At 63.8% G+C, this 24952-nt stretch overlaps 1 protein-coding gene and 1 long non-coding RNA gene across 3 annotated transcripts; both read left to right on the top strand.

The window, feature by feature from the left end:
* The first annotated feature begins 1064 nt into the window (after positions 1-1064).
* Positions 1065-6168, top strand: IGF2 (insulin like growth factor 2). 2 transcript variants are annotated; one of them, XM_090292737.1, is made up of 4 exons: positions 1065-1187; positions 3566-3728; positions 5180-5337; positions 5639-6168. In XM_090292737.1, the coding sequence occupies exons 1-4, from the start codon at positions 1146-1148 to the stop codon at positions 5870-5872; spliced, it is 597 nt and encodes a 198-aa protein (XP_090148863.1). In that variant the 5' UTR covers positions 1065-1145; the 3' UTR covers positions 5873-6168. The 2 variants fall into 2 exon arrangements, with proteins under 2 accessions (XP_090148863.1, XP_090148873.1); XM_090292747.1 differs by lacking the exon at positions 1065-1187 and adding an exon at positions 2042-2115.
* Positions 6169-7253: 1085 nt separating this feature from the next.
* Positions 7254-8325, top strand: LOC150017342 (uncharacterized). The gene is made up of 2 exons (XR_016514358.1): positions 7254-7970; positions 8156-8325. It is a non-coding gene; the product is annotated as an uncharacterized LOC150017342 (long non-coding RNA).
* The last annotated feature ends 16627 nt before the right edge of the window (positions 8326-24952 follow it).

The raw sequence follows: 24952 nt of genomic DNA, 5'->3' as shown, positions 1-24952 counted from the left end.
CGCGGCGGGGTGGCGCGGCTATAAGAGCCCGGCGTTGGCGCCCGAAGCTCGCCTGCTCTCCGGCGGAGCTGCGTGAGGCCAGGACGGCCCCCGGCCCCCCCTTCCGGCCGCCCCCGCCTCCTGGCCCACGCCCGCCCGTGCTCGGCCCGCCAGCGCCGCCACCGGGCTGGCGGCCCCGCGTCGACGTCGTCCGCCGCGCTGCTGATCCCATCGCGGGCGCCGTCGCGGGGTCGCGCTCCGCCGGGCCTGCGGATCCCCAGCCGCCTCCTCGTCTATCTACCTCAACGCCCGTCCCGCTGCTCCCGAGGAGGCGGTCCCCCCCGCAGGCAGTCCGGCTCGCAGGCCGCCGGCGTTGTCATCTCCCCCGCGCCCCCTCCAGCCCTCCCCGGCGCGCAGCCTGGCCGCTCCCACTCCTCGCTGCTCCCGGGGCGTCTCCAGCGCTGCCGCCGCCGCCCCCCCGAGGCCCGGGCTCGCGACGGCCGAGGGCTCCGTCGGCCCAAACCGAGCTGGGCGCCCGCGGTCCGGGTGACGCCTCCGCTCCGCCCCCCTCCACCCCGCCCCCGACCCCCGACGTGGCGCCCTTCCCTCGCTTCTCTGTGCTCCCCTGTCCACCTCTCCGGCCTCTCGCCCCGGCCCCCCGCGCTCCTTTCTCCCGCAGCCTTCCCTCGGCTCCCTCCCGTCCCCCCCAGCTCCGCGCCTCCAGCGCCCGCCCCCCTCCAGGCCCGCCCTCCCTCCTTGGTCCCGAAGTGGATTAATTATACGCTTTCTGTTTCTCTCGGCGCTGTTCTCTCCCGCTGTGAGCCTGCCCGCCTCTCGCTGTCCCCTCTCCCTCTCGCCCTCTCTTCGGCCCCCCCCGTTCACGTTCACTCCGTCTCTCTCACTATCTCTGCCCCTTTCTGTCCTCGATACAACAGCTGACCTCATTTCCCGACACCCTTTCCCCCCCTAAAGTACAACATCTGGCCCGCCCCAGCCCGCAGACAGCCCGTCCCCCCCACAAAATCAGAAGAGTTTTGTCCCCCCCCCCCAAAAAAAGCCATCCCCCCGTTCTGCCCCGTCGCACATTCGGCCCCCGCGACTCGGCCAGAGCGGCGCTGGCAGAGGAGTGCCCGGCAGGAGGGCCCACGCCCGCTGTTCGGTTTGCAATGCGCAGCAGGGAGGTGGGCGGCAGCTGTGCCGGTTCCCAGGTAAGCGCCGCACGGGCCAGCGGGCGGGGGCTGCGGGCCAACTCCCCGGGCGGACCCCGCGCTCCCTTCCCTGCGCCGCGGAGGGGGCGGGGCAGGGGCTGCGGGAAGGGCCGAGGGCGGGGGGAGCTGTCTGCAAAGGCCACTGACTTCCTGGTCGGTTTGGGGGTGCGGGGGGGGGGGCGTGCTGCTGAAAGTGTGGGATTTGTGCCGTGCGGGGGCGGGGCCGTCCCCCCAGGGTGCTGGCGGGCGAGGAGGGGCGCAAGGCTCAGAAACCCACCCTGGTATGTTGACTGCGTGCCAGCGAGACGCGAGAGGGAAACTGGGTGGGCGGGGCCAGGACACAGGGAGGGGGGCCGAGTTGGCAAAAGGGTCCCCCCCCAGACGCCACATTTGCAGTACTCCCCCGACGGCCCTCCCTTTCACCGTCCCCAACTCTTCCAAGCGGGAATCTGGGGAGAGGGGCTGCTCTGGCTCAGAGAGCAGCGAGTAACTGCCCCTGGCCCGTGGGCGCATGGAAGTTTCCATCGCGAGGAGTGGGAAGCAGCCTCCCCCCGCCCCCCGCCCCCGGGGCCTCCATTGCCCGGTGCGGACTTGGGCTGGGGGTTCAGGAGGAGCCCCCCCGCATCCCCCGCCCCCCGCCCTCACGCCCTACTCGCTAAGGGACGGTCCCGAGCGAGCGGTGGGGGCGCGGCGGAGAGGAGGGACTGGCTGGAAGCTGGGAGGGGGCGGGAGCAAGGGGGCGGGGGGAGTGGTCAGTGGGGAGAGGGGTGGGGGGTAGGGTGGAGCCGGGGCTGGGAGGAGCCGGCTCACACATAAAAGCGGAGGCACTGACCAGCCTGAGGAGTGGACATTAGCTTCTCCTGTGAGGCAGCCCTGCAGCCTCTTCCTCCTCCTCGCTCAGCCCCAGGAGCCTCCTGTCCAGCGGCAGGTAACCGGCGCTGTTGAGCGAGCACCCCGCTGCCCTCCGCTCCAGCGCGCCCAGGGCGCGGCCCCAGCCCACCGCCTCGGGCGCAGGCACTCGCTCCCCTGCCTGCCTCTGCCCTCCTCGGGCACGCCTGTCCGGTCCGGTCCTCCGCTCCCTGCCGGGGCTCTGGGCCGGACCCCGCGCCAAAGGCGCCGGGCTTGCGGAAGGATGGAGCTGCATGGCCGGAGCCGAGGCTCGACCTGGCCTCGTTTGTTCTTAGCATATGGAAGCGGGTAGCGGGGGGGGCGCAGCAGGGAGACGCACCGCCTGGGGTCCAGCCCAGGGCAGCAGGAGGGGAGCGAGGTGGCTCTGTAGACCCTTCCGTGGGACTGGCCATGGCCCTTCGCGAGCTTAAGCAAGACTGCTCTTTTCTTACCCCTTCGTCTCCCGGATTTATTGCAATCAAGAATTCCTGGGGCCAGCGTGCTGCAGCCTCGATCCGGGCTGGGAGGACCCCGCTGCTCGCTGCTCCTGTGCCCTCTGGGTGTGGAGCCTGGGAAGGGCACATGTGGGCAGCCTGCCCAGCCCCTTGCCCGGGGAGTATCAGGGTGCCAGCGGGCTCAGTGGCACTGGGCCATGACTGTCCCCCCGGAAAGGGCTTTTACCTGGGTCTGCAGAGGACAGTCTGGCTGCCCGCCTGGGGGGCTCTCACCTTCTGGAAGGGGCAGGGGCGTCTCGCTGTGTCTAACAGGGAGTGCGTTCTAAGACCTGCCACTTCTAAACTGGGCTCCGAGGAGCTTGGGGTCTGGCCTCCAGGCGGCCTCACCTGCTGTCTCCAGCTTCCCTGGGTGGGGTGTGGTACCCCAGACTGGGAGAGGGCCTGGGGGTTCCTAAGGGACTTTAAGGCTTTGTTCTGCCTGTGTTGGGGTGCCCAAGGGCAGACTGGAGTTGGGGGACCGGGTGAGCCGGGAGAACAGGGCCCCTTCTGGGAGTGGGGCTGGCTGGCGCTGTCGAGCTGACCGTTGGACTCCTGACCTGGGTTCTGCTCAGCCACAGCCCGAGCGCATGGGACTGGCCCCCAGGACCCCGGGGCGCACGTGCGGCGGGGTGGGGTGGGGCTGTCTGCCATCTTGGCTGGCGCTGCCTTGGGCTTGCCCCGCCCTCATGACATCATAGGATGGAGGCCAGGTCCAGTGTCCAGCACGGGTCCCTCAGCCCCGGCCATGGCTGAGCCCCTGCAGGAATGCAATGGGGAAGGCGCTCCCCATGTGAAATCACTGAGCGGCCCTTGGTGCCAATCAAAGGTGTGCCTCCCGCAGGCCCGCCCCGCTGTGAAAACGCGTTCGTTCTTAATTAGAACAATACCACTCAGGAGAAAGCCGCGCTTTAAAACTGCAACTGCGCGTGAACTTGGGAGACCGCGCCGCGGGGACCCCGCCGGCGGGGCTCACGCCTCCTCTCTCTCTGCCCCCAGATTACGATGGCGCTTCCGATGGGGAAGTCGGTGCTGGTGCTGCTAACCTTCTTGGCCTTGGCCTCGTGCTGCTTTGCTGCTTACCGCCCCAGTGAGACCCTGTGCGGCGGGGAGCTGGTGGACACCCTCCAGTTTGTCTGTGGGGACCGCGGCTTTTACTTCAGTAAGTAGCTCCGTGCGCGGCGGGGCGAGGGGGCGCGCGGACGCAGCAGGTGCTCAATAAATGCCGAAGCCTATTCCTCAGAAGCCAGGGCGGAGCCTCCAGGACACGGCGGCGGTGGGGGTGGGGGTGGGGGGTGGGCGAGGGAGGTGGGCGGGGGGGGGGCGGTAGCTGGGGGGGTGGGGGAACGGGGCTTTGGAGAACACAGCCGGACCCTTGCCGCCTGCATTGAGTGGCGGCGGCCGTCACCCACTCCCCCTGACTTTCCCACTCACAATAGGAGGGCGTGTGGTGCCTGCCTGGGAGGGGCCGATTGTTAGCGGCGGGGGTGGGGGGGGGCAGCCTGGGCGGCCGGCCTGCCTGCAGGCGTTTTCACAGTGGGCATATGTTTGATAAAATGGGTTGAAAACCAATGGGACTAAAAGCACATATCACCCGTGAGTGAGTGCACATCGCACCTGCTCGGGGCGCTCAGCTTATTTGGGGGTGCAGGAAAGGCGATGAGCCCCTGCTGCCACAGCGCCCCTGGGGCGGGCGCCCACCTGCCGGCCCCAGTGTTTTGGCTGCTCCCTCTGCCTCCCTCTTGATTTCTGTCCCAGAGTCCCCCCCCTCCCCTGGGCCCCGGGCCCTGGCAGCGTTGGGACCCCCAGTTGGAGGTGACCTCCCCCTCTGCTACATGGGCCCTTGCCCTCACCTCCAAGCCAGTGGGAGCAGGAGCTGAGGAGCAGACCCAGCCTGAGCTGAAGGACCTGGGGTGGGGGACATGGCCAGGGCCACAAAGGTCACACCTGGTCCCAGCATTTCCCGTGGCCTCCACTTCACTTGCCCGCCCTGTGAAATGGGCCCCCAAAGGCCAGTCTTGGCATCTCAAAGCTTTTCTTTGAAAAGCACTCCCGAGTCTGGGGCCTCTGAAGCCCCCGCCCGCCTGGCTTGTGCCTTCTCTCTGTCCCTTGCCTCCTTTGGGGGCAGAAGTGGCTGCGTAGGGTCTGGCTCTCCTGGACCAGCTTCCTTGCAAAGGGCGCTGAGCCGAGCCCCCACCCACGGGACCCACGACAGAACCCCTTCCTGGGGGCCCCTCCCCCGGCCCCGCCCCCACCCAGAGCGCCTTCCCCGTGCGCGCGGCTGACACCGGAGCCCGGGGGAGGCGAGGGGAGGACGGGAGGAGAGGAGGGCGTGGTTTTTGCAGCTCCTCACTCCTCTCCTCCCGTCTTCTTCTTCCTCCTCCCATTCCTACCTGTTACAGTGTCTCAGGGCAGCCCTTGTGTCCCAGCCTGGCCTTCAGGACAGGACCCTATGGTCCTGGATCAGGGGGTCGGCTCCCTCGCCTGGGCACTCCAAGGCTGAGCCTGTTTTCAGTCCCAAGCGCCCCCCCCTTCCCTTCTGTCCGGGGCCCCCTGCCCGCCCCGTCCTGCGGGGTGTGCAGTGCTGACCAGCCCCCTCCACGGGACTTGCAGGCAGACCAGCCAGCCGGGCAAGCCGCCGCAGCCGGGGCATCCGTGGCATCGTGGAAGAGTGCTGTTTCCGCAGCTGCGACCTGGCCCTCCTGGAGACTTACTGTGCCACCCCCGCCAAGTCCGAGAGGGATGTGTCGACCCTTCCGACCGTGCTTCCGGTAAGACAGCCGCCACCTGCTGGAAACCCAGGGCTCCCTTATTCCTGTGGCTCCTCAGAGCCGGAGTCTCTGAGCCGGGCACCAGGGCACAGCCAGCTAGAGAGGAAGCCGCACATTTTCCGTGTGTCCTCCACTGGGCACATGGACCAGAGCTGGGCAAGTTACAGATCCGTGGTTACCTGTCAGCCGGCAAAATGAGAAGTTTAGGTGCGAACCCCTCAGGTCACCAAGAGGGCCGCAGGCTGGTTAGGGGCTGAAGCCGGGGAGCTGGCACCCCTTGACTGGCCCTCCCCCCACCCAGGACAACTTCCCCAGATACCCCGTGGGCAAGTTTTTCCACTACGGCGCCTGGATGCAATCCGCCCAACGTCTGCGCAGGGGCCTGCCCGCCCTCCTGCGCGTCCGCCGGGGTCGTATGCTGGCCAGGGAGTTGGAAGCCTTCAGAGAGGCCACCCGTCACCGGCCCTTGATTGCCCTGCCCACCCACGACCCAGCTGTCCACGGGGGTGCCTCTCCAGAGGTGTCCAGCAATTAGAAGCGATCCAAAGGTCGTAATTCTGCGGAACAGCCCCATCCTGCTCCTGCTCTCCTCTTGACCGGCGGCCTTTCCATCAGGCCCTCCGGACCCTCTTTGCGTCGTCCTCCTGGAGCGCCCCTGCCGCGCCCCTGTGCCCCAACCTCCCTTGTCAGGCTGCTCTGCCCGGCCCGCCCATCGGCCGAGGGCCACGTCCCAACAGCTTCAAAAAGGAACAAAACCAATTGGCTTTAAATACCCCCAAATTATTTCCCCCAGATATCTGCCAAATTATCCCCCAAATTATCCCCCCAAAATATCCCTTCAAAAATCTCCCAAAATATTTTCAAATTATCTCCCCAAAATATCCACCAAAATATCCCCCAAAATATTCTCAAAATTATCCCCCCAAATTATCCCCCAAATTATCCCCCCAAATTAATTCCCCCAAATTATCCCCCAAAATATCCCCCCAAATTATCCCCCAAATTAATTCCCCCAAAATATCCCCCCAAGTTAATTCTCCCAAATTATCCCCCCAAATTAATTCCCCCAAATTATCCCCCAAAATATCCCCCAAATTAATTCCCCCAAATAATCCCCCAAAATATCCCCCCAAATTATCCCCCCAAATTAATTCCCCCAAATTATCCCCCAAAATATCCCCCCAAATTAATTCCCCCAAATTATCCCCAAAATATCCCCCCAATTAATTCCCCCAAATTATCCCCCCAAATTAATTCCCCCAAATTATCCCCAAAATATTCCCCCAAATTAATTCCCCCAAATTATCCCCCAAAATATCCCCCAAATTAATTCCCCCAAATTATCCCCAAAATATCCCCCCAAATTAATTCCCCCAAATTATCCCCCCAAATTAATTCCCCCACATTATCCCCAAAATATCCCCCCAAATTAATTCCCCCAAATTATCCCCCAAAATATCCCCCAAATTAATTCCCCCAAATTATCCCCCAAAATATCCCCCCAAATTAATTCCCCCAAATTATCCCCCAAAATATCCCCCCAAATTATCCTCCAAAATATCCCCCAAAATTAATTCCCCCAAATTATCCCCCAAAATATCCCCCCAAATTAATTCCCCCAAATTATCCCCCAAAATATCCCCCCAAATTATCCCCCAAAATATCCCCCCAAATTAATTCCCCCAAATTATCCCCCAAAATATCCCCCCAAATTATCCCCCAAATTAATTCCCCCAAATTATCCCCCAAAATATCCCCCCAAATTAATTCCCCCAAATTATCCCCCAAAATATCCCCCAAATTATCCCCCAAAATATCCCCCCAAATTAATTCCCCCAAATTATCCCCCAAAATATCCCCCCAAATTAATTCCCCCAAATTATCCCCCAAAATATCCCCCAAATTATCCCCCAAAATATCCCCCCAAATTAATTCCCCCAAATTATCCCCCAAAATATCCCCCCAAATTAATTCCCCCAAATTATCCCCCAAAATATCCCCCCAAAATTAATTTCCCCAAATTACACAACAAAATTGGAAAACATAAACCCTCACACACACACACACAACAGCCCCCTTAAAACTGATTGGCTCTTTAAAAACACCAGAAAAGCAAATTAGCCTAAAAAAACAAACAAACAAACAATTGGCTGAAAATATACCAAAAAACGAATTGGCTTAAAAACAATTGGCAAAATAAAAGAATTCGGCGCCCCGCCCCCTCCTTCTCCGCCCCTTGGACCTCGAGTCAAATTGGCCACGCCTCGAGCTCCTGACCATCCGGAGAAAGGAGGGGGCCCCAAATTTGCAGGTGGGCATGTCCTTGCTTCTCAGCCACCTCCCCGCTCATGTACAACTCTTGGGCACTTGGACTGTGAACTAGCCTCTGACACCAGCAGCCACCAGCCTTGCCCTCCGCTCGGGCCACCACCCAGAGTCACCATGAGGGGACACGGGACATGAAAACCAAAATTGGCACAAATTAAATTTAATTGGCATGAACCCCACACACCCCAAAATCTTACACATCAATCCCCACCAAAAAACACACACATACCCTCACACATGCACACACAATCACATACACTTACACACACCACATACATACACACTCACTTGCACATGCATACACAGCACACACCACACACATACACACATGCATACACGGCACACACCACACACATATGCACATGCATACACAGCACACACTACAAACATACACATGCACACACCACATACACTCATATGCACATGCATACACAGCATACACCATACACATGCACACACCACACACCCTCACTTGCACATGCATACACAGGCACACACCACACACACACACATGCATACACAGCACACACTACACACATAGTTACACATGCACACACCACATACACTCATATGCACATGCATACACAGCATACACCATACACATGCACACATCACACACCCTCACTTGCACATGCATACACGGGCACACAGCACACAGCACTCACACATGCATACACATGCTCACACGCACACGCAGGATGGATGAGAATGATGAGAACGACCACACTGTGCGGATCAGACTGTTTCACCCCAAATTTCATGCACAAGGTTTTCATGTCCCCGGCTCCCCTCCCGCCCCTGCGACGTGCCCCTGGTGGGGAGGGGTGTGTCCCAGGCCCACGGTTCCATCTTTCCGAGATGAGGGAGGGTCCCCTTCCCACTCGGCGTTGTCTGCCCGGCCCCCGCAGTGTGAGCCCGACGCCCCCAGACCCTTCGGTGCACCCCACCATCGTGCGTGCCAGCAAGGACAGGATGTGGCCGGACTAGAGGTGCTGTTGCTAAGCAAGACATGCCCCCCCACCCCGCCCCGTAGCCTGACCCCTAGGTGTGCCCCCACGAAAGACCTGGGGCCCCGCCCCCGGCACACCTGGGATCACCTTTGCCGGCCTCCTGGGCGGCCTCTCAGAAATGGGGGCCCCCCGGAGGCCGGCAAAGGTGATGGGGAGTGTGGGAAGTCTGGCGGTTGGAGGGGTGGGTGGGGGGCAGTGGGGGCTGGGTGGGGGGATGCTCTCAGTAGGAAGTGGCCCAGCGAGGTTTCGGTCCAAAGTCGAGAGGGAGCTTGGAGGAGACTTGCAGAATTACAGACACGAATCAGAGACCCAAATTCACGCCAATTGATCTATCTCCCCCCTTTAATTTGATGCTCCTGGGGCTTGTTTCCTTTTTTTTTTTTGACCCTCCTTGGCTTCGCGCGCGCTCATGCACCAATATAACGCCTTCCCACCCCGTAACAGGGGGGCAGCGACCAAAGCGAGAACGCACGAAGCAACCGTCCACCACCAGCAACCACGTCCTGCCCCCCGTCATTTATCACCCCGCTTTTGATTTTTTTTAATCTGTTCCTGTCGCTTGGGTTGAATTGAGAGTGGAGCCTCCGCGGGGCGCAGGCCACGCCGCCCCGCGGAGAAGAGCACGGGGAATAGAGAGGCCACTGCTCGGCCTGGCTTCTGGGGACAGTGGCTGGTCTCCAGAGGTCCTGAGGGGCGGAGGAGGGATGGGGTGGCGACTCCCCAGGTGCCAGGAGGGTGCTCGGTGGCCATCAGGAAGGGGCCCCGGCCGGCCGCGGCCGCCGGGGGGAAGGGACCGCAGTCGTGTGAAGAGAGGTCTCCATCGGGCTGGAGCAGGTGGCCGCCCTCCGCGTCCTCGGGGAGTTCTCCGCCCGTCCCTCGGTGACATCTTGCCCGCCGCCTCAGCGCCCTGTCTTGTCCCCAGGAGGCTCGAGCTCCGCCGTGCCTTCTGGGGGCCTGGCTGGGTGAGGTCGGGCAGTAGGGGAGGTCAGAAGGGAGCCCGCAGAGCAGGAGAGCCGTGAGGGTGACTTGTCACCCTGGGGTTGCTTGGGCCCTGCGCCCACGGGTCTGGCACCGACCCAGCCACCACTTCTCTCGGTGCCTCGGGCTGCCACAGGGACCGGGCGGCTGGGAGGCTTACCTCCCCCCACTCCTGCCCCCAGTGCAGCACCCCCTGCAGGTAGCCCCACTAGCAGCCTAGAGGCCCGAGGCTTCTGGGCCCTGGCAACAGGGCTGGCGAGACCCCGGGGGCGGTCTGCGCTGGCCCGCCCTTAGCACAGAGGGCCCCTCGGCAAACGCCCGGGGAATGGCCATTCGGAACATTGGACAGAAACCCAAAGAGCCAAAGTGTCCTCATTGGAGAACCCAGACCAATTGGCCCGAGACCCAAAAAAGACTCAGAGGCACCCTAAATTGCTCGCCCATTCTGCCGGACGCCCACCCCCCCAGTGTTACCTGCGCCTCTCCGGGGTGGGCGCTCCGGGGGCGTCTGCCAGTGCCCCTCTGTGTCCCCCAGTGCGCGGCTCTCCACGGTCCTCGTCCTGGTAGACGAGGACCGTGGAGAGCCGCGCACTGGGGGAACAGAGGGGCACTGGCCAGACGCCCCCGGAGCCGCCCCCCCCCACCGAAGTCTTCAGCGGGACCCCCTCTTGGGTCCCTCCCTGCGCCATCACCTGAAGACCCCCACGTGCAGGACACACCGCACCACCGCCGCTGCCCGCCCGCCGCCAGCGGCTGTGTCCGCCTCGACTCAACCCTTTAACATGCTGTCTCCGGCGGGGCCCGGTGCCCGGGCCTCGTCTTTAACCTCAATGCTCGCAATCCCAATAAAATTTTCAAATGTTATTCTGTTCCGACTGCTCTGCTCCTTTGCTTGGGTGCGCGGCTGGGGGACGGGTGGGGGGGCCTGGCCCTGGGACGGCCACTCTGCCTCCCGGCTCACAGAGAGGCCAGGACACACCAAGTTCCACACACAAGGGGCAGGGGCTCCGGGTCTGTCGTGGGCACCAAGTCCTCGAAGACAGGGTGCCATGGGGTTGGGGGCTGTGGGGGGCCCTTCTGGGAACCCACTGATGAGAAGGAAGGCGCCCCAGCGACCAGCTCCAGGGAACCCTCCCAGCGTGGGCGGTGGGCATGGGGCGGGTTCTGAAGGGTTCTAGAAACCGTAGCTGCTGCTGGAAATGGTGACCGAGAGCTGCACACGCCTGGGGACTGGTGTCACCTGGTGCCCACCAGCCCAGGCAGACACACTTGCCGTCCCTCCAAGGCTGAGGCTGAAGCAGATGTCCCTGGAAACCCGCTTCCATGCTCAGTCAACACCGACCACCAGGCCGGACCGCTCTGCCCTCTGACCTTCAGTGAGGTGGCACCCAAGACCTGTGAGGCCTAGCCTGGCCCTTCTCCGCCCGCCCCCAGCCCTCAGCAGCTGTGCCCACTGTGGGGAGAGGGGCAGCTGGGTGGGGGCCGAGGAGTATTGCCCCCTCCAGGGAGACGCTCTGAGACACTTAGAGGAGGTGGGGGTGAGGGCCCAGCTCAGGGCCCTGGCTCACCCCTCAGACCAGAGCTGGGTTCTCTCCCATGCGCCCCGTGAAGGACCTGCCCTGTGCCCCACCACCACCCAGGACCCTTGGGATGCTGGGTTTAGGGTCTCCCTCCAAACTGTGCAAACCATGCCCCCCACCCAGCACCCCGGCCCAGCCCACCATACCAGGGCCTCCCGTTCAGCCCAGACCCCGCCTTTGCCTGCACCCCACTTTCCCCAAGACTCCCACTGCCTCCACAGACTCCCCTCCCAGCTCTCCTGGGTCAACCTGGACCCTTCTCAGGCTGCAGCTGCCCTGCACCCCACTCCACTCTGCCTGGCCCAGCGTGTCCCCGTTATTCTGAAACTGTCCGGTCCCTCTTTCTGCCCTTTTCTCCTGCTCTGCAAACTCCCAGCTCACCCCTGGGGCTCCATCCATCCACCCATCCACCCATCCATCCATCTGCGCACATGGGGGGCACCTCATGGGCAGGGCGTGCAGGCTCTGTCATGGAGGGAAGTGGTGGGGACGGGCTGCAGGGAGAAAGTGACATCGGAGGGCAGGCCTGGGGGCAGTGAGGGGCGTGAGGTCTCCTGGAAGCAGGATAAAGTAGGCCTTGGGGGGTCTGGGGCAGGGGCTGCAGTGTGGAGACGGGGGCCAGGGAGGGAGGGGGCAGAGCCGTCATGGGGACTGCGCAGGCCCATGATGCTGGGCTGAATGGAGGGTTCCCCAAAAGATGTGCCCAGGACCGATGCTCATGAGTTTACTTGGAAGAAGGGTATTTGAAGATGGGATTCGGCATAGGGTCTCAAGATGTCCTCCCAGATTTGGGCGGGGGGCCTCAGCCCATGGCGGGTGTTGCTGTAAGAGGAGAGTGGGGCTGAGGGATGCCCAGAGCCCCAGGAGCTGGGGAGGTGCAGGCAGGAGCCCCCTGGACCTTCCGGAAGGAGCGCGGCCCCACGGCCCCTGGGTCTCAGGCTCACAGGCCCCAGGACGGGGAGGGGGAATGAGTGTCCTTCCCTGCACTGTCCCGGCTGTGCTCACTCAGGAGCTGGGTTTCAGGGGGACGCCGCTCCTCGGGCCAGTCCCTGTTCCGGGGACCGAGGACCCTGCCGTGAGCCCAGCGGGCGGCCGCGCCCAGTCCGTACCCGCCGTCCTGGGCCTCCTGCCGGAAGCGCCGCCCCTTTTTGCCCGGCCGCCCTGCACAGGGAGCCAGGTGGTCTTCTGAAGCAGCAGCCCAGGGGCAGTCTCTGCCCTTCAGCTTCTCGGGGGCCCAGGTCAGGGCAAACCCACGCGCACACTCCTGCCCCGGCCGCCCTGGCCACCTTGAACTCTGCTGAGTTGCCCCCATCTCAGGGAAGCCTGCCCTGGGCACCAACCCCCAAGGGCAATACAGGCCCGGTTGTCCCCTAAATCGTCCCTTCACGTGGCTGGCTGCTCCCCCCCGACCCTCCACCTTGTACACCCCCAGCCCTGGGCCTCTGGTCTCAGGAGCCACCCCTCCCCCAGACACGGCTCTGCCCCTCAGACATGCCAGGCACAAGCGCCATGCCAGTTCCTCCCAGGCTCGCGGCTGCTCTGTGCGGCCGCCCGCGCACGGCCTCCCCGCCTTGGCACGCTCACCTGGCCCTGCTGCCCGGGCCTCGTCCCTGCCGATCAGTGCCCACCTGCCCTGCTGGCCTGGCCCTGGGGTCCCCGCTCCGCCTAGCTGCCCAGGCCTGGCACCCAGCTGGCTCTCCTGCACAGGCGTGGCCAGGGTGGGGGGCACCGACCCAGCGGCCACCCGGGGGGCCTGGCCTCTACCTGCCCCCCCCCCCCCCCCCCCCCCCCCCCCGGCCCTGCAGGCAGCAGCTCAGGCTTCCCTCCCAGCCCCGCCCGCTCAGGCCTCGCCAGCCAGAAACCACAGAGAAAATGCCTGTTTGTGCCAGTTGCACCGAAATCAAAACAGTTTGTGGTTTGTGACCCAAATTTTTTGCCTTTTTTTTTTCCAGAACATAACAAAGCTCAGGACGACTCCCTCCCCGTGCTCCCACCCCCAGGCGGACAGAAACGATCTGTTTACACTGGCGAGGGCTGTCCCCACCCGCCCCGCCGGCCGCTCCCCCAGGCCGTGCCCTCCGCTCCGGGCAGCCTCCAAAGACGGGGGTGCTGGCCCGGCTGAGGGGGACCAGGAGGGGACCCAGGGTGGGTTGCAGAGCGCCCTGCAGCTGGGAGTACTGGGCCTCCTCGTGGGGCTGGAGTGGGGCTCCCACAGGGCCCCGGCTGGGGAGGAGGGGGAGGTGGCGCCCCCGGCTGCTCCCCTCTAAGGGAGCCCCTGAGTCTGCCCTCTGCCCCGCAGCCCCACCCATCCTGCAGACACACAGTTACCGAATTTGGGTCTCCCCCCTCCCCCCATCCGAACACCCAAGGCCCATGTTTGCTGGTTCAGCTCCGCTGGGGAGCCCACCCGGGGTGGGGATGGACCCCAGGACGGCCGGTCCTTGGGCTGCCAGGTGCGCAGCGTGCGGTGCCCGCCCAGGTTGGTGGAGGGCGAGGCGGGGCTCCTCCTCCAGGCCCTGGCCCCTAGGCGGCCTGCAATGACCCTATTTGGTCCTCCGGGGTCCCTTTCTGCAGCCCCCCTCTGCTCTCCTCCCTCTGCCTCACCTCCTGTGCCCTGCCCGGCTCCTCCTGTCCCTGATCCAATCTGCACCCCTGCGCTGGCCCGGCCCGCACCGGGTGCCGGGGAGCCAGAACCCACGGGGGAGGCGACCCCGGGGCTGGCTGGGCTCTGGGCGCTGGGGAAGGGGTGCAGGAAGGCAGTCTTGGCGGAGGGAACAGCGCCGTGACTGTGCAGTGGCCTGCCGCTCTGCAAGAGCAAAGTCCAGGTGTGGATGGACAGGTGGCCAGGGGGCCACAGGCCTTGAGCGCTCAGCCAAGAAGCTGACCTTGACCTTTCGAGGGCAGCAGGGGGTCTCAAGGGAAGGGTGATCTGCTCAGACGCAAGTTTCAGAGACGGTCTGTGTGGGGGACAAGTGACAGCCCAAGGTCTGGTGGGTCCGCGTGCACAGCTGGGCACATGCGGGGGACAGAAACCAGGGGGCAGGACACCATGTGGCCCAGCGTCCCCACACACTCTGATGGGTGGGGAGCTCCTTGGCCCTCCCCCACCCCCAAAGTGGGCAGTCCCTGGCTCCGCAGTGGTGGGGTGGGGGGCAGGAGAGGCAGGGGGCTTGTCCTGCGGGGGTTCTGGACATAAGCCCCCCCCACACAGGCTGGTTCTGCGGCTGCTCAGCTGGCAGCCCTGCCCCCCTACAGGGCCAGAGCATCCCTTTGGGAAGGCCTGGCCTCCACCTCGTCCCCCTCCCAGCCCTGCCATCCTGGCCTCCCCTGGGTCAGGACCAGATGTGCCTCTGAGCAGGAAGTCTAGCTGTTTAGTAAACCAGGAGTTAACTGGCAGGAGTCCCCGGCAAGGTGACTTGGTTCTCCCAGGGGCCGTGAGTGCGGGAGTGAGGGCAAGCGAAGCCCACCCCGCTTCCTCATGCCCAGGGGTCTCATCCAAGCTTGGCTCCTCTGGGGAGAAAGGTTTGCAGGCCACTCATCACGCTGGAGTGGCCCCCGCAGGCGGGGGTGGGCCTCTTCCGCGGACCGGGGTGGAGACCGACCGGTGCTGAGCAGCGCCCTCCCAGCCCTCGTGTGTCCCACACGTTCAAGCCGAGGCCGGGAGCCCTCGCTGCCTCCCGGTTGTCCGTCTGTCCTTCCTCACTTACTTGGTAAAGGTTTGTGCCGGCTGGTTCAAAGCCCTGGAGGCACAGGCGTGTAAATAAGGTCCATCCCTGTGACAGGCGGGATTGTGTGGCAGTCAGCAGGGCTGAGGAGGGGCCCAGAGGCCGCCTTTCCAAAGTCCTTCCTGACCCAGCGCGGCCCTGTGCTGGACCCGCTGCTAGGAGCTTGGGGGCAACACACCCAGAATTAGTCACTTTATTCTGCCCCTCTGGAGCCCGGGTCCCCCAGATCTGAGCATCTTGTCTCACTGTCCTCCATTCTTGGTCTCAGCTGGCCGGGGCCCTTGTGACCCTCCCTTTAGTGGTCTTCCAGTCCTCAAACACTTGGCTTCTGCCTCCCAGCCATAGACCATGTCTCCTAGGCCGTGCAGAGGAGGCTCAGTGGGGGCTCTGTGAGTGGGAAGATGGGTGGCGTATAAGTGGGTGGGTGGATGGGTGAACACACGTGTGTAACATGCATGCACACAGGTGTGCGCATGGATAGGCGAGTGAGCATATTCATGTAATATGTGTTCACACATGCACACATATGGATGAGTGGGTATACTAAGTATGTAGTGTGTGTACATGTTCACACATCTATGGACGGACAGATGGGCGGACACACGCACAACATGCACCCACATGCACACATGTATGGGTTGGCATGTGGATGCATGCACACAACACACATGTGCATGTGGGTGTGTCTGGATGGGCAGATAGAGGTGTGTGGTTGCACACGTGCAGCACATGTACACACGTGTGTGGGTAGATGGGTGGCTGTGTGCACATAACACACATGTGTGTGCACGTGCATCTGTGGATTGACGGGTGGGGACATGGATGGGTACGTACATGGGAGTATACCCATGGCAGGCCAACAAATACCCACCTGTGTCCTCACCTGAGCCGGTCCTGGCAGGGGTGAAGGAGATGAGCAACGGGGCGAAATTTAGGGAAGGTCCGTTCTAGAAACTCTCTGTGCTCAATCAGGTTGTAGTTCATCCTGCTTTACAGTTCGGCTCATAATGGCAGCTGAACAGTGTTGTTGCTTCAACGGCACGAGCGGGCTGAAGGGGGCACATGCCTCGGAATTATCCTGAGAGGCCTCGAAAGCCCGAGCGTGCGAATAAACAGCCTGCGGACCGACGGTGACCGGGCCCTACGCTGGAAAAAGCACAGGGCCCAGAGAGTTTTACGGCAGGTCTTCCTGCTCACAGTCCTTCCTGTGTAACCTGAGACCGGGGCCCGGCCGGGACAGTGTGTGTGTGTGGGGGGAAACCACGAGCCAAGCTCACAAGCGAAGAGCGATGCGAACATTGTAAATAAAAGAATTAGCTAATTAAATCCAGCCGTGTGTTGAATTAAAGTAATAATGCACCATGACCAAGTCGAGTTTACTTCCAGGAATGCAAGCGTGACTCAGCAGTAAGAAATGCACTAATCACACCATGCTCATGGGCCAGAAGAAGACAACTCATACGATAATATTGGTAGCTGCAAAAAATATAGTTAATAAAACCCAACGTGCAAGCCCACTTATAGAACACATCGAATGGGCCAGGAAGAAGCTTTCTTTAAAAAAAAAAAAATTATTTCTTTCTTTTTAGAGAGAGGGGAAGGGAGGGAGAAAGAGAGGGAGAGAAACATCCGTGTGTGGTTTCCTCTCGTGCGCCCCCAACCGGGGACCCAGCCTGCAACCCAGGCCTGTGCCCTGACTGGGAATCGAACCGGCGACCCTCCAGTTTGCAGGCCGGCGCTCCATCCACTGGGCCACACCAGCCAGGGCAAAAGAAACTCTCTCAACACAAGAGGAGATGCTCGCCAGCCACCTCGTCCCCCTCTGCCCACTCGGCTCTCCCACCGCCAGCGTCCCTGTAAGCCGAATTCAGTGGACAGCTTGTCTTCATCAGACGGCCCCTTGGGAGCGCCTGCGGCTGCCGACCTGCCGTTACCTCTGTCCCGGAACTCCTCTGGTTCCCTTCCCACGTGGAGTTGTCGGCGTCTAACACGCCAGCCCTCCTGCAGACAACAGCTGCAGACCCTGGACGGCAAACCCGCTAACAGAGATTACCCAGAGGCCGGGAGTTTGGGGAGGGCCGCGCGGCACACCCGCCTCTGGATCGCCAAGAGCAGACCTGCCGTCTTCCTGGCAAGAAGGAGCCGGAGGACAACCTGGGGCCGTCGCGGCGGCTGCAGAGGGAAGGCCCGGGCGGCGGCGGGGGCGGGCGGGGGGCCTCTGTGGTGGGGGGGGGGACAGAAAGCAGCCTGACCTGAGACTTGCATTTGGAGCGTCATCGAGTGACTTGCTGCCTAGAATAAACGCATCAGCGCTTCTCAGAGAAGCAACACATTTTGAGTCCCCACATCCAATGTTCACCACGCCCGGGGTACAATCCAAAATCATGTGACATACGTAACGGCCAGGAACATGCGTCTTCCTCTCAAGGGAAAAGGCCGTTAACAGCTCCCAACTCCGACGTGAGTCGGCTGTTGAGCTGCTCAGACGAGGACTTGAAAAGACCTGGGACAATGTGTCCGTGAAGATAAAGGAGAACACGTTCCCAATGAACGACAAGATAGGAAATTTCCACAGCCAGGTGGAAAATATTAAAAATAGCCGAGTCGCTATTTAGAACTGAAAAATACAGTTTACGATATAAGAACATTACTGGATGATATCAGGGGCAGAAAGGAGCTGACAAAGGGAGGGTCTGTGAAACTGGAGACAGAAGATCAATAGAAATTACCCAATGGGAGCAAGAGACAGAAAAAAGAATTTTTTTAAAGCACAGAGACTCAGGTGACTGGAGGGTATTAATGGGCTTCATATACGGTGGCAGGGGTCCTAGAAGGTGCGGAGAGAGAACGGGGCAGAAAAAGATGGAAGAAATAATGACTAAAAAACTCCCCAAATTGACTGAAAATACAAACTTCCAGATGCCAGAAGGTGAGCAAAACCCAACAGGATCACCGTGAAGGAAAGCATGCCCCGCCTCATCGAAGTGCAAACGATGAAGAAGGAACTACTGAGAGCATCCCAGGGATCAGCGGGAACACGACACACCGATCAGGTGGAAATTATGGAAGAGGCTGCACTGACAGGCTCACAGCGACCCGTGTACTAAAGTCTCCGGCTCAGTATTTGAGGGACCCCAGCAGCTGCCGCTCCTGCTTAGCCAGGAACGGCCCTGGCCACGGGGGGTCGGGCGTTGGGGGGTCGGGCGTTGGGGGGTCGGGCGTTGGGGGGTCGGGTCAGAACAGCAGCAACGCTGCCTGCATGTCCTGCTCCCACACAACAGCGGTGACCTGCAGACGGAGCGACGGACCTCCGTGATGGCGCTCCCAGGAGAGAACGTGGAAACCCTCAGGGGCAGAGCTGAGATGGCGCGTCGCCCGAAATTCCTCAGGCCCCCTCTTCCCACGGTTCCCGCGTACAAACCGGGCAGATGCCTGAGACGCGGAGACGGGCTTTGAGGTGAGAGCCCCTCGTCTTCCAGGTGGCTGGCACCCGAGTCATGTCACCTTCCTGACATCAGCGCCTGCCTCTCGGGCACTGGCTTTCACAGTGGTGGGCAGCCGGCTCTGCATTCGGTTCCCAAAGGAGAAAGCAGCACGTTAAGTAACAGGAAACGACGCATTGATTCCTCACAGCAGACTTCTCACTGGGACAATGGGGCCAGCGAACAATGGAACACATCCTTCAGGACTCAGATGGGCTTTCTTCTCGGCTGCTGGTCACCTTTTGGGGTCTCCCTCTCCTTCAGGGTTGGCGTGGCCCTCCCTGGCCTGGGCGCCTGGTCCCCTCCCGTTTCTCAGCAGGGTGACCACGTCTGTCCGAAAGGCCTTCAAACGTGGGTCCCCGGTGTCGCTCCCGAGCTCGGAGCAGGAACCCGTCCTGCGGAGCACACCCACCGGCAGCCGCAGCTCCTCACGTTGCACACTTCCGTCTCTTCCCGGGCTCCCGGGTCTGGAGCGACCGCCTCAGCCGCTCCGTTGCCCGAGCCAGGATTCCGGGTGTCACAACCCCCCGTCCCTCGTCCCTGGTGCATCCGAGGCACCGGCCTTGCCCCAGTGGTTTCCTGGTTCGGGGCCGCTCGGTGCTGGCCTTTAGTCCCCCAAGGGGGAGCCTGTCCCCCGTCGCAGTCTCGCAGCGCTGGTACCATGCTGGGCATTGCCGTGCGGGCGGCACCTGCTCGTCCTGGCGTCTCCCCGTCTGGAGGGAGGGACTGACAGGGGACAAGGTGTTTGACGAGCCGATGGCATCATCACGGGCTGTGGAGGGTGAGGGGCTCACGGCCGCTGCTCCCGCCCCGCCCCCCGGCCATGGCCGGCCCCCTCCAGGCAGTCCTAGGCCCTGCTCCCGGACAGCCCCACCCCCACAGCAGGTGCAGGGGCAGCTTCTGTCTGTCTGCCCTGGCTGGGCAGCCTTGGAGAGGCGCTGCCCCAGGGTCAGGGGACAGCTCTTCCCAGGCCGAGCGAGGGGCTTCCGGTGCCAGCTCTGGACTTGCCTCCGCCTCCTGGCACCCCCAGGGCAGCCTATGGGCTGGTGTGATGGGGGGGGGCAGCCCCACTTCCAGCTCTGTGGAGCGCAGCGGTGAGCAGGACCTGCCGCTGGTCCCCATTCCCCACAGCCCCCGCCCTGGTGGGATCACGCTCCCCAGGCTCACGGTGGGGGGGGGGGGCGGTCGGTGCCTCCTCACGCTCGTTCCCAGCATCCTGGGGCACAGCTCCGCACCCCTTCAGTGCCCCCCGCCCCCGCCAGCATCGCCTACATTCAGGGCCCAGGATATACCCCGGAGTTTGGGGGAGGGGCACAAGTGGAGGGAGGCGCCTACCCCGGGGCCCAGGCCTCCTGCTCCGTGTCACAGGACAGGCAGGGCTCTTCAGCTGGGCCAGCCACTGGGGGCGGCTGGGTGGAAGCAGAAATAAGAAAAGACGGCGGGGCCTCCGCTGGACGGGCCCCGGTGCCAGGCCTGGGCAGGTGTGATCGGGTCAACCACGTCGGAGCTCTCCCACCAGGCCTGGCAGCCCCTCCTGGTCGCATGGTGCTGGCAGCGCCCGCGTGCAGGGGGCGCTGGGTGTGCCCTGCCTGCAGCTCGGGGACGCATATTCCCTTCCTGAGGGTGACAGGCCAGGTGGGGGATGGCGGCAGGGCCTGCTCTGGTGAGAGCCACATGCAGGCCCCACCGGATGCCGGCCCTCAGATGGCAGGGGCTGCTTTGGAGCGGGGTCTGACCTGGAGCACACGACACCCTTCCCTCCGGGGCTCCCTGGGCAGTCACCACCGTGGGCGTCCCAGAAGAGGCAGGCCTGGGGATTCGGGTCTCTTAATCCGGGGAATTCCTGCCACCTCGAGTCCCATGGAAACGCTTCACGCCGGCTGGGCATCACGTCTAATTCCTTGTGACATTCAGGGAAGTTCATTGCTGAGCCCTGGGCATGAGCAGAAACCGGGCCAGGGCCTGGCGGGGGCTGCACGCTCCCACCACCCTGCGTGTCATGAGCTCTCGTGGGTCACCAGAGGGTCTGAAGAATTCCCAGAACCAAAGGGCGCGGCCCCTGCCAGGGTGGGGAACGGGGCTCCCGGGGGAGAGCTCAGGGCCACTTCCCGCCCCAGTGATGGGAGACCATCCTGTTGGGGCGCAGGGGCTCTGACAAGTCCACACCCTAGTCTGGGGAACACGGGAAGATGTTGGTGAAGGAGGAGACATGGGGGCTCCCAGAAGTGGGTTCTTCCCAGCCGGGCTGGTCAGGGAGGGCTCCTTGGAGGAGGAGACTCAGAGAAAGCTGTGAAGACGCAGGATAATTGAATCGGAAGGCGGGAGGGGGACAGCAATGAGGGCAGGTCTACAGGGTGCTGGGACGGCTGCCCTGCCAGGACACCTTACAAAAGGGAACTTTGGTTTGGGGGCCGGGGCGGGGCTAGGCCGAGAGTCTCCCAGCACATGGGGTTGCACTCTGAAACGTCCCTGATGAAGCAGGAAGCCATTCACTCCATGAAATCCCGCCCCGGACTGCGTCCATAATGCTCGGTGTGAGGAGCGGCGCCCCCGAGGAAAGACCACGGAGTCTCAGAGCCACGTGCTCAGCTGGCCGCGGGCACGAGCGACCGGCAGACACAGGCTGCGTGCTTTCTGGGGTGAAGCAGAGCCATCTCCTCAGAAGACGGATCTTGTCAGCAGTCACGTGGGACACCTCCAGCACCAGGCAGTCCTCCGGGAAACTTGTACCAGTCCCCACGGAGTGGAGAGCCCCCCACGCTGGGAAGACCCTTCCGATGAGCCTGGCGGCGCGTGAAGGAACACTGGCTCTCCATCGTGGAGACAGAAAGCGCGGGCCACGGGAAGGAAGACGTGCACAGCGGCGAGCGACCCCCCCGACGCCCGGCGCGGGGTTCCAGCCTCGCGCTCAGTACACCAGCCCCGAACACACCACACGGACCCGTGAAGTTTCCCTCCGATAAACCTTCTGTCGGATATAATGTTAGATTCACAGAGCAGCCGCGGCACTGCAGAGGTTCCGGGCCTCGGGCCTGTTAGGGTCTGCATCGCTGTGGCGCGTGGGTGGCAGGTGGGGGGCGGACAGGAGGAAGCCCCTCTGGGGGTGACGCCCTGCTGGGCTGGGCCGCGTCGGCATGCTCCCCACAGAACCCATTGGGGTCCCGACCCCCCCTGAGTTGCCTCTCTCAGATTGGTCCCGGCTCTGCACCTCAGCAATCCTCGGGGAGGCCCCACTGGGATGCCCAGGGCCCGGGCTGGGGACGGTGGCCGTGCCCCTCCTGGCCCAGATTCGAGTCTAGCCGTGGGGCAGCAGGCACGTAGGGGGGCTCTTGCGGTGCAGTCAGCCTTTCACATACCCCAGCCGGCTCGCAGGAGGCCCTGTACCCCCTCCCGCCCCCCGAGGAGCCCCCGCTTAAACGCACGTGCTCCCAGCAGCCCGCATGGCGGGCACCGAGCCCCCGCAGTGGTGGGCAGGCTGTGGGCCGGGAGCCCCATCCTCCTCGGACACCCTGGGCGCTGTCCTGTCTCCCGGGGCGGGGGGCCCGCCTGGTGGCTTCCTTGAGGACCCAGACTCCCGGGACCCTGGGGACCCCAGCCCAGCCCCCTCACACGCGTGGAGAGGCAGCTGCTTCCTGTTTGTGCCGGTGATTCTCCCGTTTTCCGGTGCGGGCCGGGTGGGGGGCGTGGGGGGGCCGGGGGGCCGCAGAGGGCTGAAGCGTGCAGCAGCCGGGTGCTCCCTGTCTTTGCGGGACCTGCTGTTCCGAGGGGCAACTTAATCAGTTTGTTTCCTTGGTTTAGGTTTGGCTTTTTAATAAAAAAGTGACCCTGCTCAGGCCTGGCTCCGGGGCCCTAGTGTGTCCCTTGCATAGCAGGCACCACTTTTCAATTTTTTGCCGCACACCCCCACGGGCCCCTGCTCAGTAGGGAGGGCCCTCCAAGGCCAGGGGCCTGAGGGTAAAAGGCCGGGAGGGCCCTCAGCAGGGGCAGCAGGTCTGGGGACCATGGGTGCCTGTCTCCCAGGCCAGCCGTCCCCGCTCCTCTCCCTGTCCCAGGGGCCTGAGTGCAGGGAAGGGGCCCCCAGTACGCCCACTCTCCCTCCAGCCTCGTCTTCTGAAGGCCCTGGCAGCCGGGCCTGGACCCCTGGGGTCCTAGCTGAGGGGTGCCCTGCCGGCCGGGGTGGAGGGGACCCACACGGTGGTGCCACGGTGCAGCCAGGGCCCTCAGACGCCCTTCTCCCCCTCTGCCACTGTCCTGGCCTCAGAGCAGGGCCCCTCCTCCCACCCGAGGGCCCCCCAGACTCTCCCCTCCCTGTGGTTGGGAAATCCACAGAGTATCAGAGGGTTTCCGTGTCCAGGGGGCACCCGGGGGCCCTGAAGCCCCCTCAGAGCTCCTGGCCCACCTCGGCCCGCACTTGGGGTGCGGACTCACCCCAAGGAGGCGGGGAGGGAGCCTGTCCCAGGGCAGAGGCAGAGCGGAAGGGGCGCCGGGGCGGGGGTGGGAGGGGCCGCCCGGCGGTGGCTGACTGGTGGCATTGCCCGCCGCCCGTCTCTTCAGCCCGTTCCACGCCCCGCGGGCCCCGCACAGGGGCGTCCAGTTGGCCCCCAGCTGGGGTGAGACCACGGGCTGCCTCAGTGCCGCCGGGGTTGGGGGGGCAGGGAGGCATGCGGGAAGGCGGGGGCCGTGTGACCCGGAGGTAGCCCTGTGGCAGGCCAGGGCGGTGCCGCCCCCGCAGGTCGGCGTGGCTGGGACTGAGCGCAGAGAGGAGGACGTGTGTGAAGACCCTGCCGCGGGGCCTGCAGGGCAGAGGCCCCGTCTCCGTGGCCATTTGGGTCTCTATCTTAGGAAAATTGGAGGGTTTGGAAAGGGTGGGGTGGGATAAACCTGTCTCCCTTGAAGGGTTGGGTCTATGTGAAGATGAGGGTGAAGGAGAGGGGCCAAGCGACCAGCTGTGGCAGATGCTGGCGCGTAGGAAGCCTCAGTGGGCGTGTGGCTGAGAGGAGGGGAGCTGGGCGGGAGAGAAGCGGGAGGTCGAGGCCCAATGCGTCCCCCACCCACCCCTCGTCCCTCCCCCACCCATCATACACCCTCCCTCCCACTCACCCACTCACCCACCCACCGTTCAGGCACCCATCCCTCTAGTCCCCCATCTCCGCCCCCGCCAGCCCGCCCCCAGCCAGGTGTCCCTGTGGACGTCTGGGGATACAGAGCCGTGGCAGGGGCATCGGAGGCCGGGGTCGCTCACAGCAGCACTGTGGCATCTCGGGCTGGCAGGCAGGGAGCGCGCTTGGGGGACCCTTGGGGGACTGCCTGAGGGGCCTCAGGGAGTGGCCGTGGGCACCCAGGAGACTCAGAGGAGATGGTGGCCTTTTCTCTGAGGCGGTGGCTTGTGGAGCATGGGACTGAGGTGTTCAAGGGCCCCCCGGACGTGAGTGGACTGGAAGGGGCCAGGAGCCAGCTGGGAGAGGCAAGGGCCCTGAGCGGGAGGTGTGTGGCGGTCGCTCTCGGGTGGGGGCCCGGGGTCGCTCTGAGAGCATGTCCCGAGAGGCAGGAGCCCACCTGCTCCCAGGTCTGTCCCGAGCACCCGGAAGAGCGGGGTCTCCCTGAGGGCACAGCGCAGGCAGAGGGTGCAGCAGGCTCCGACGGGCTCATTGGGCTCGGGGCTGGACACCGCACGATGGCCAGGGACACGGGCGAGGGGCTCTGCAGGCAGACAGTGCAGGGCAGGGGGCTGGGGGCCCCGCCTGGGGGAAGCGTCAGGCCCTGGCCGCCGGCCGCCCCACCTGCGGCCGCATGTGCGCCTCCCTCGGGCTGGCCTCCCAGAGCCCCTTGGCGGCCCTGTGTCCTGGCCACCTGCGCGGCGCGGGCTGGGCCCTGGCAGGGCTGTCCTGTGCGCGGCCCAGAGCAGCGGCGGGCAGGGACGGGGTGCAGGAGGAGGGGCCTGGGAGTGAGGGTCCAAGGTGAGCTCTGGGCACGGGCTAAGCTGGCTCAGCCGTTTTGCACGTCCAGGGCCTGGGGTGGTGTTGGCAGTGGGGGGGGGGTCCACTGTCCACTCCAGGCGCAGAGCGGAGCAGTTCCGCGTCTTCATTCCAGCGCCTGGGGAACGGCTGGTTCGGGAAACCTCGGGCTTTCCTGGGCGGAGTGCTCCGTGGAGCGGGGCACATGGGGTGGGGGTGGGGTTTGGACCCCACGCTGGGGCCCGCCCTGCCCACCAAGCACAGCCCAGTTTCCATGGTGCCCAGGAACCCCACATGGGGCTCTGGAAGCTTGTGGGCTAATCTGGCGCTAATCCTAGCAACCGGTGGGCCTTTGCTGCGCGGCAGGGACGGCCTGGGTGCTGGGGGGGCGCTGGGACCCTCTGGGTGGGGGGCCTGGCCAGGGCGGAGCCTGTGGCCTCTGGGTCCCCGCGTTGGCTGCTTCACCCCTGGGCCCTGCCTCGGGCCCCTTTCCTGGGCGCCCTCTGAGCTGCCTGGCGTCCCCATGGCTGCGCTCACCTCGAGGTTGTCAGGATCAGA

This window comes from Furipterus horrens, unplaced genomic scaffold (assembly GCF_987537825.1).
Source record: "Furipterus horrens unplaced genomic scaffold, mFurHor1.1.pri manual_scaffold_2, whole genome shotgun sequence".
NCBI classification, from domain to species: Eukaryota; Metazoa; Chordata; class Mammalia; order Chiroptera; family Furipteridae; genus Furipterus; species Furipterus horrens.
Note: the sequence above shows the minus strand (reverse complement) of the source record. Positions and strands in the feature narration are given on the sequence as shown.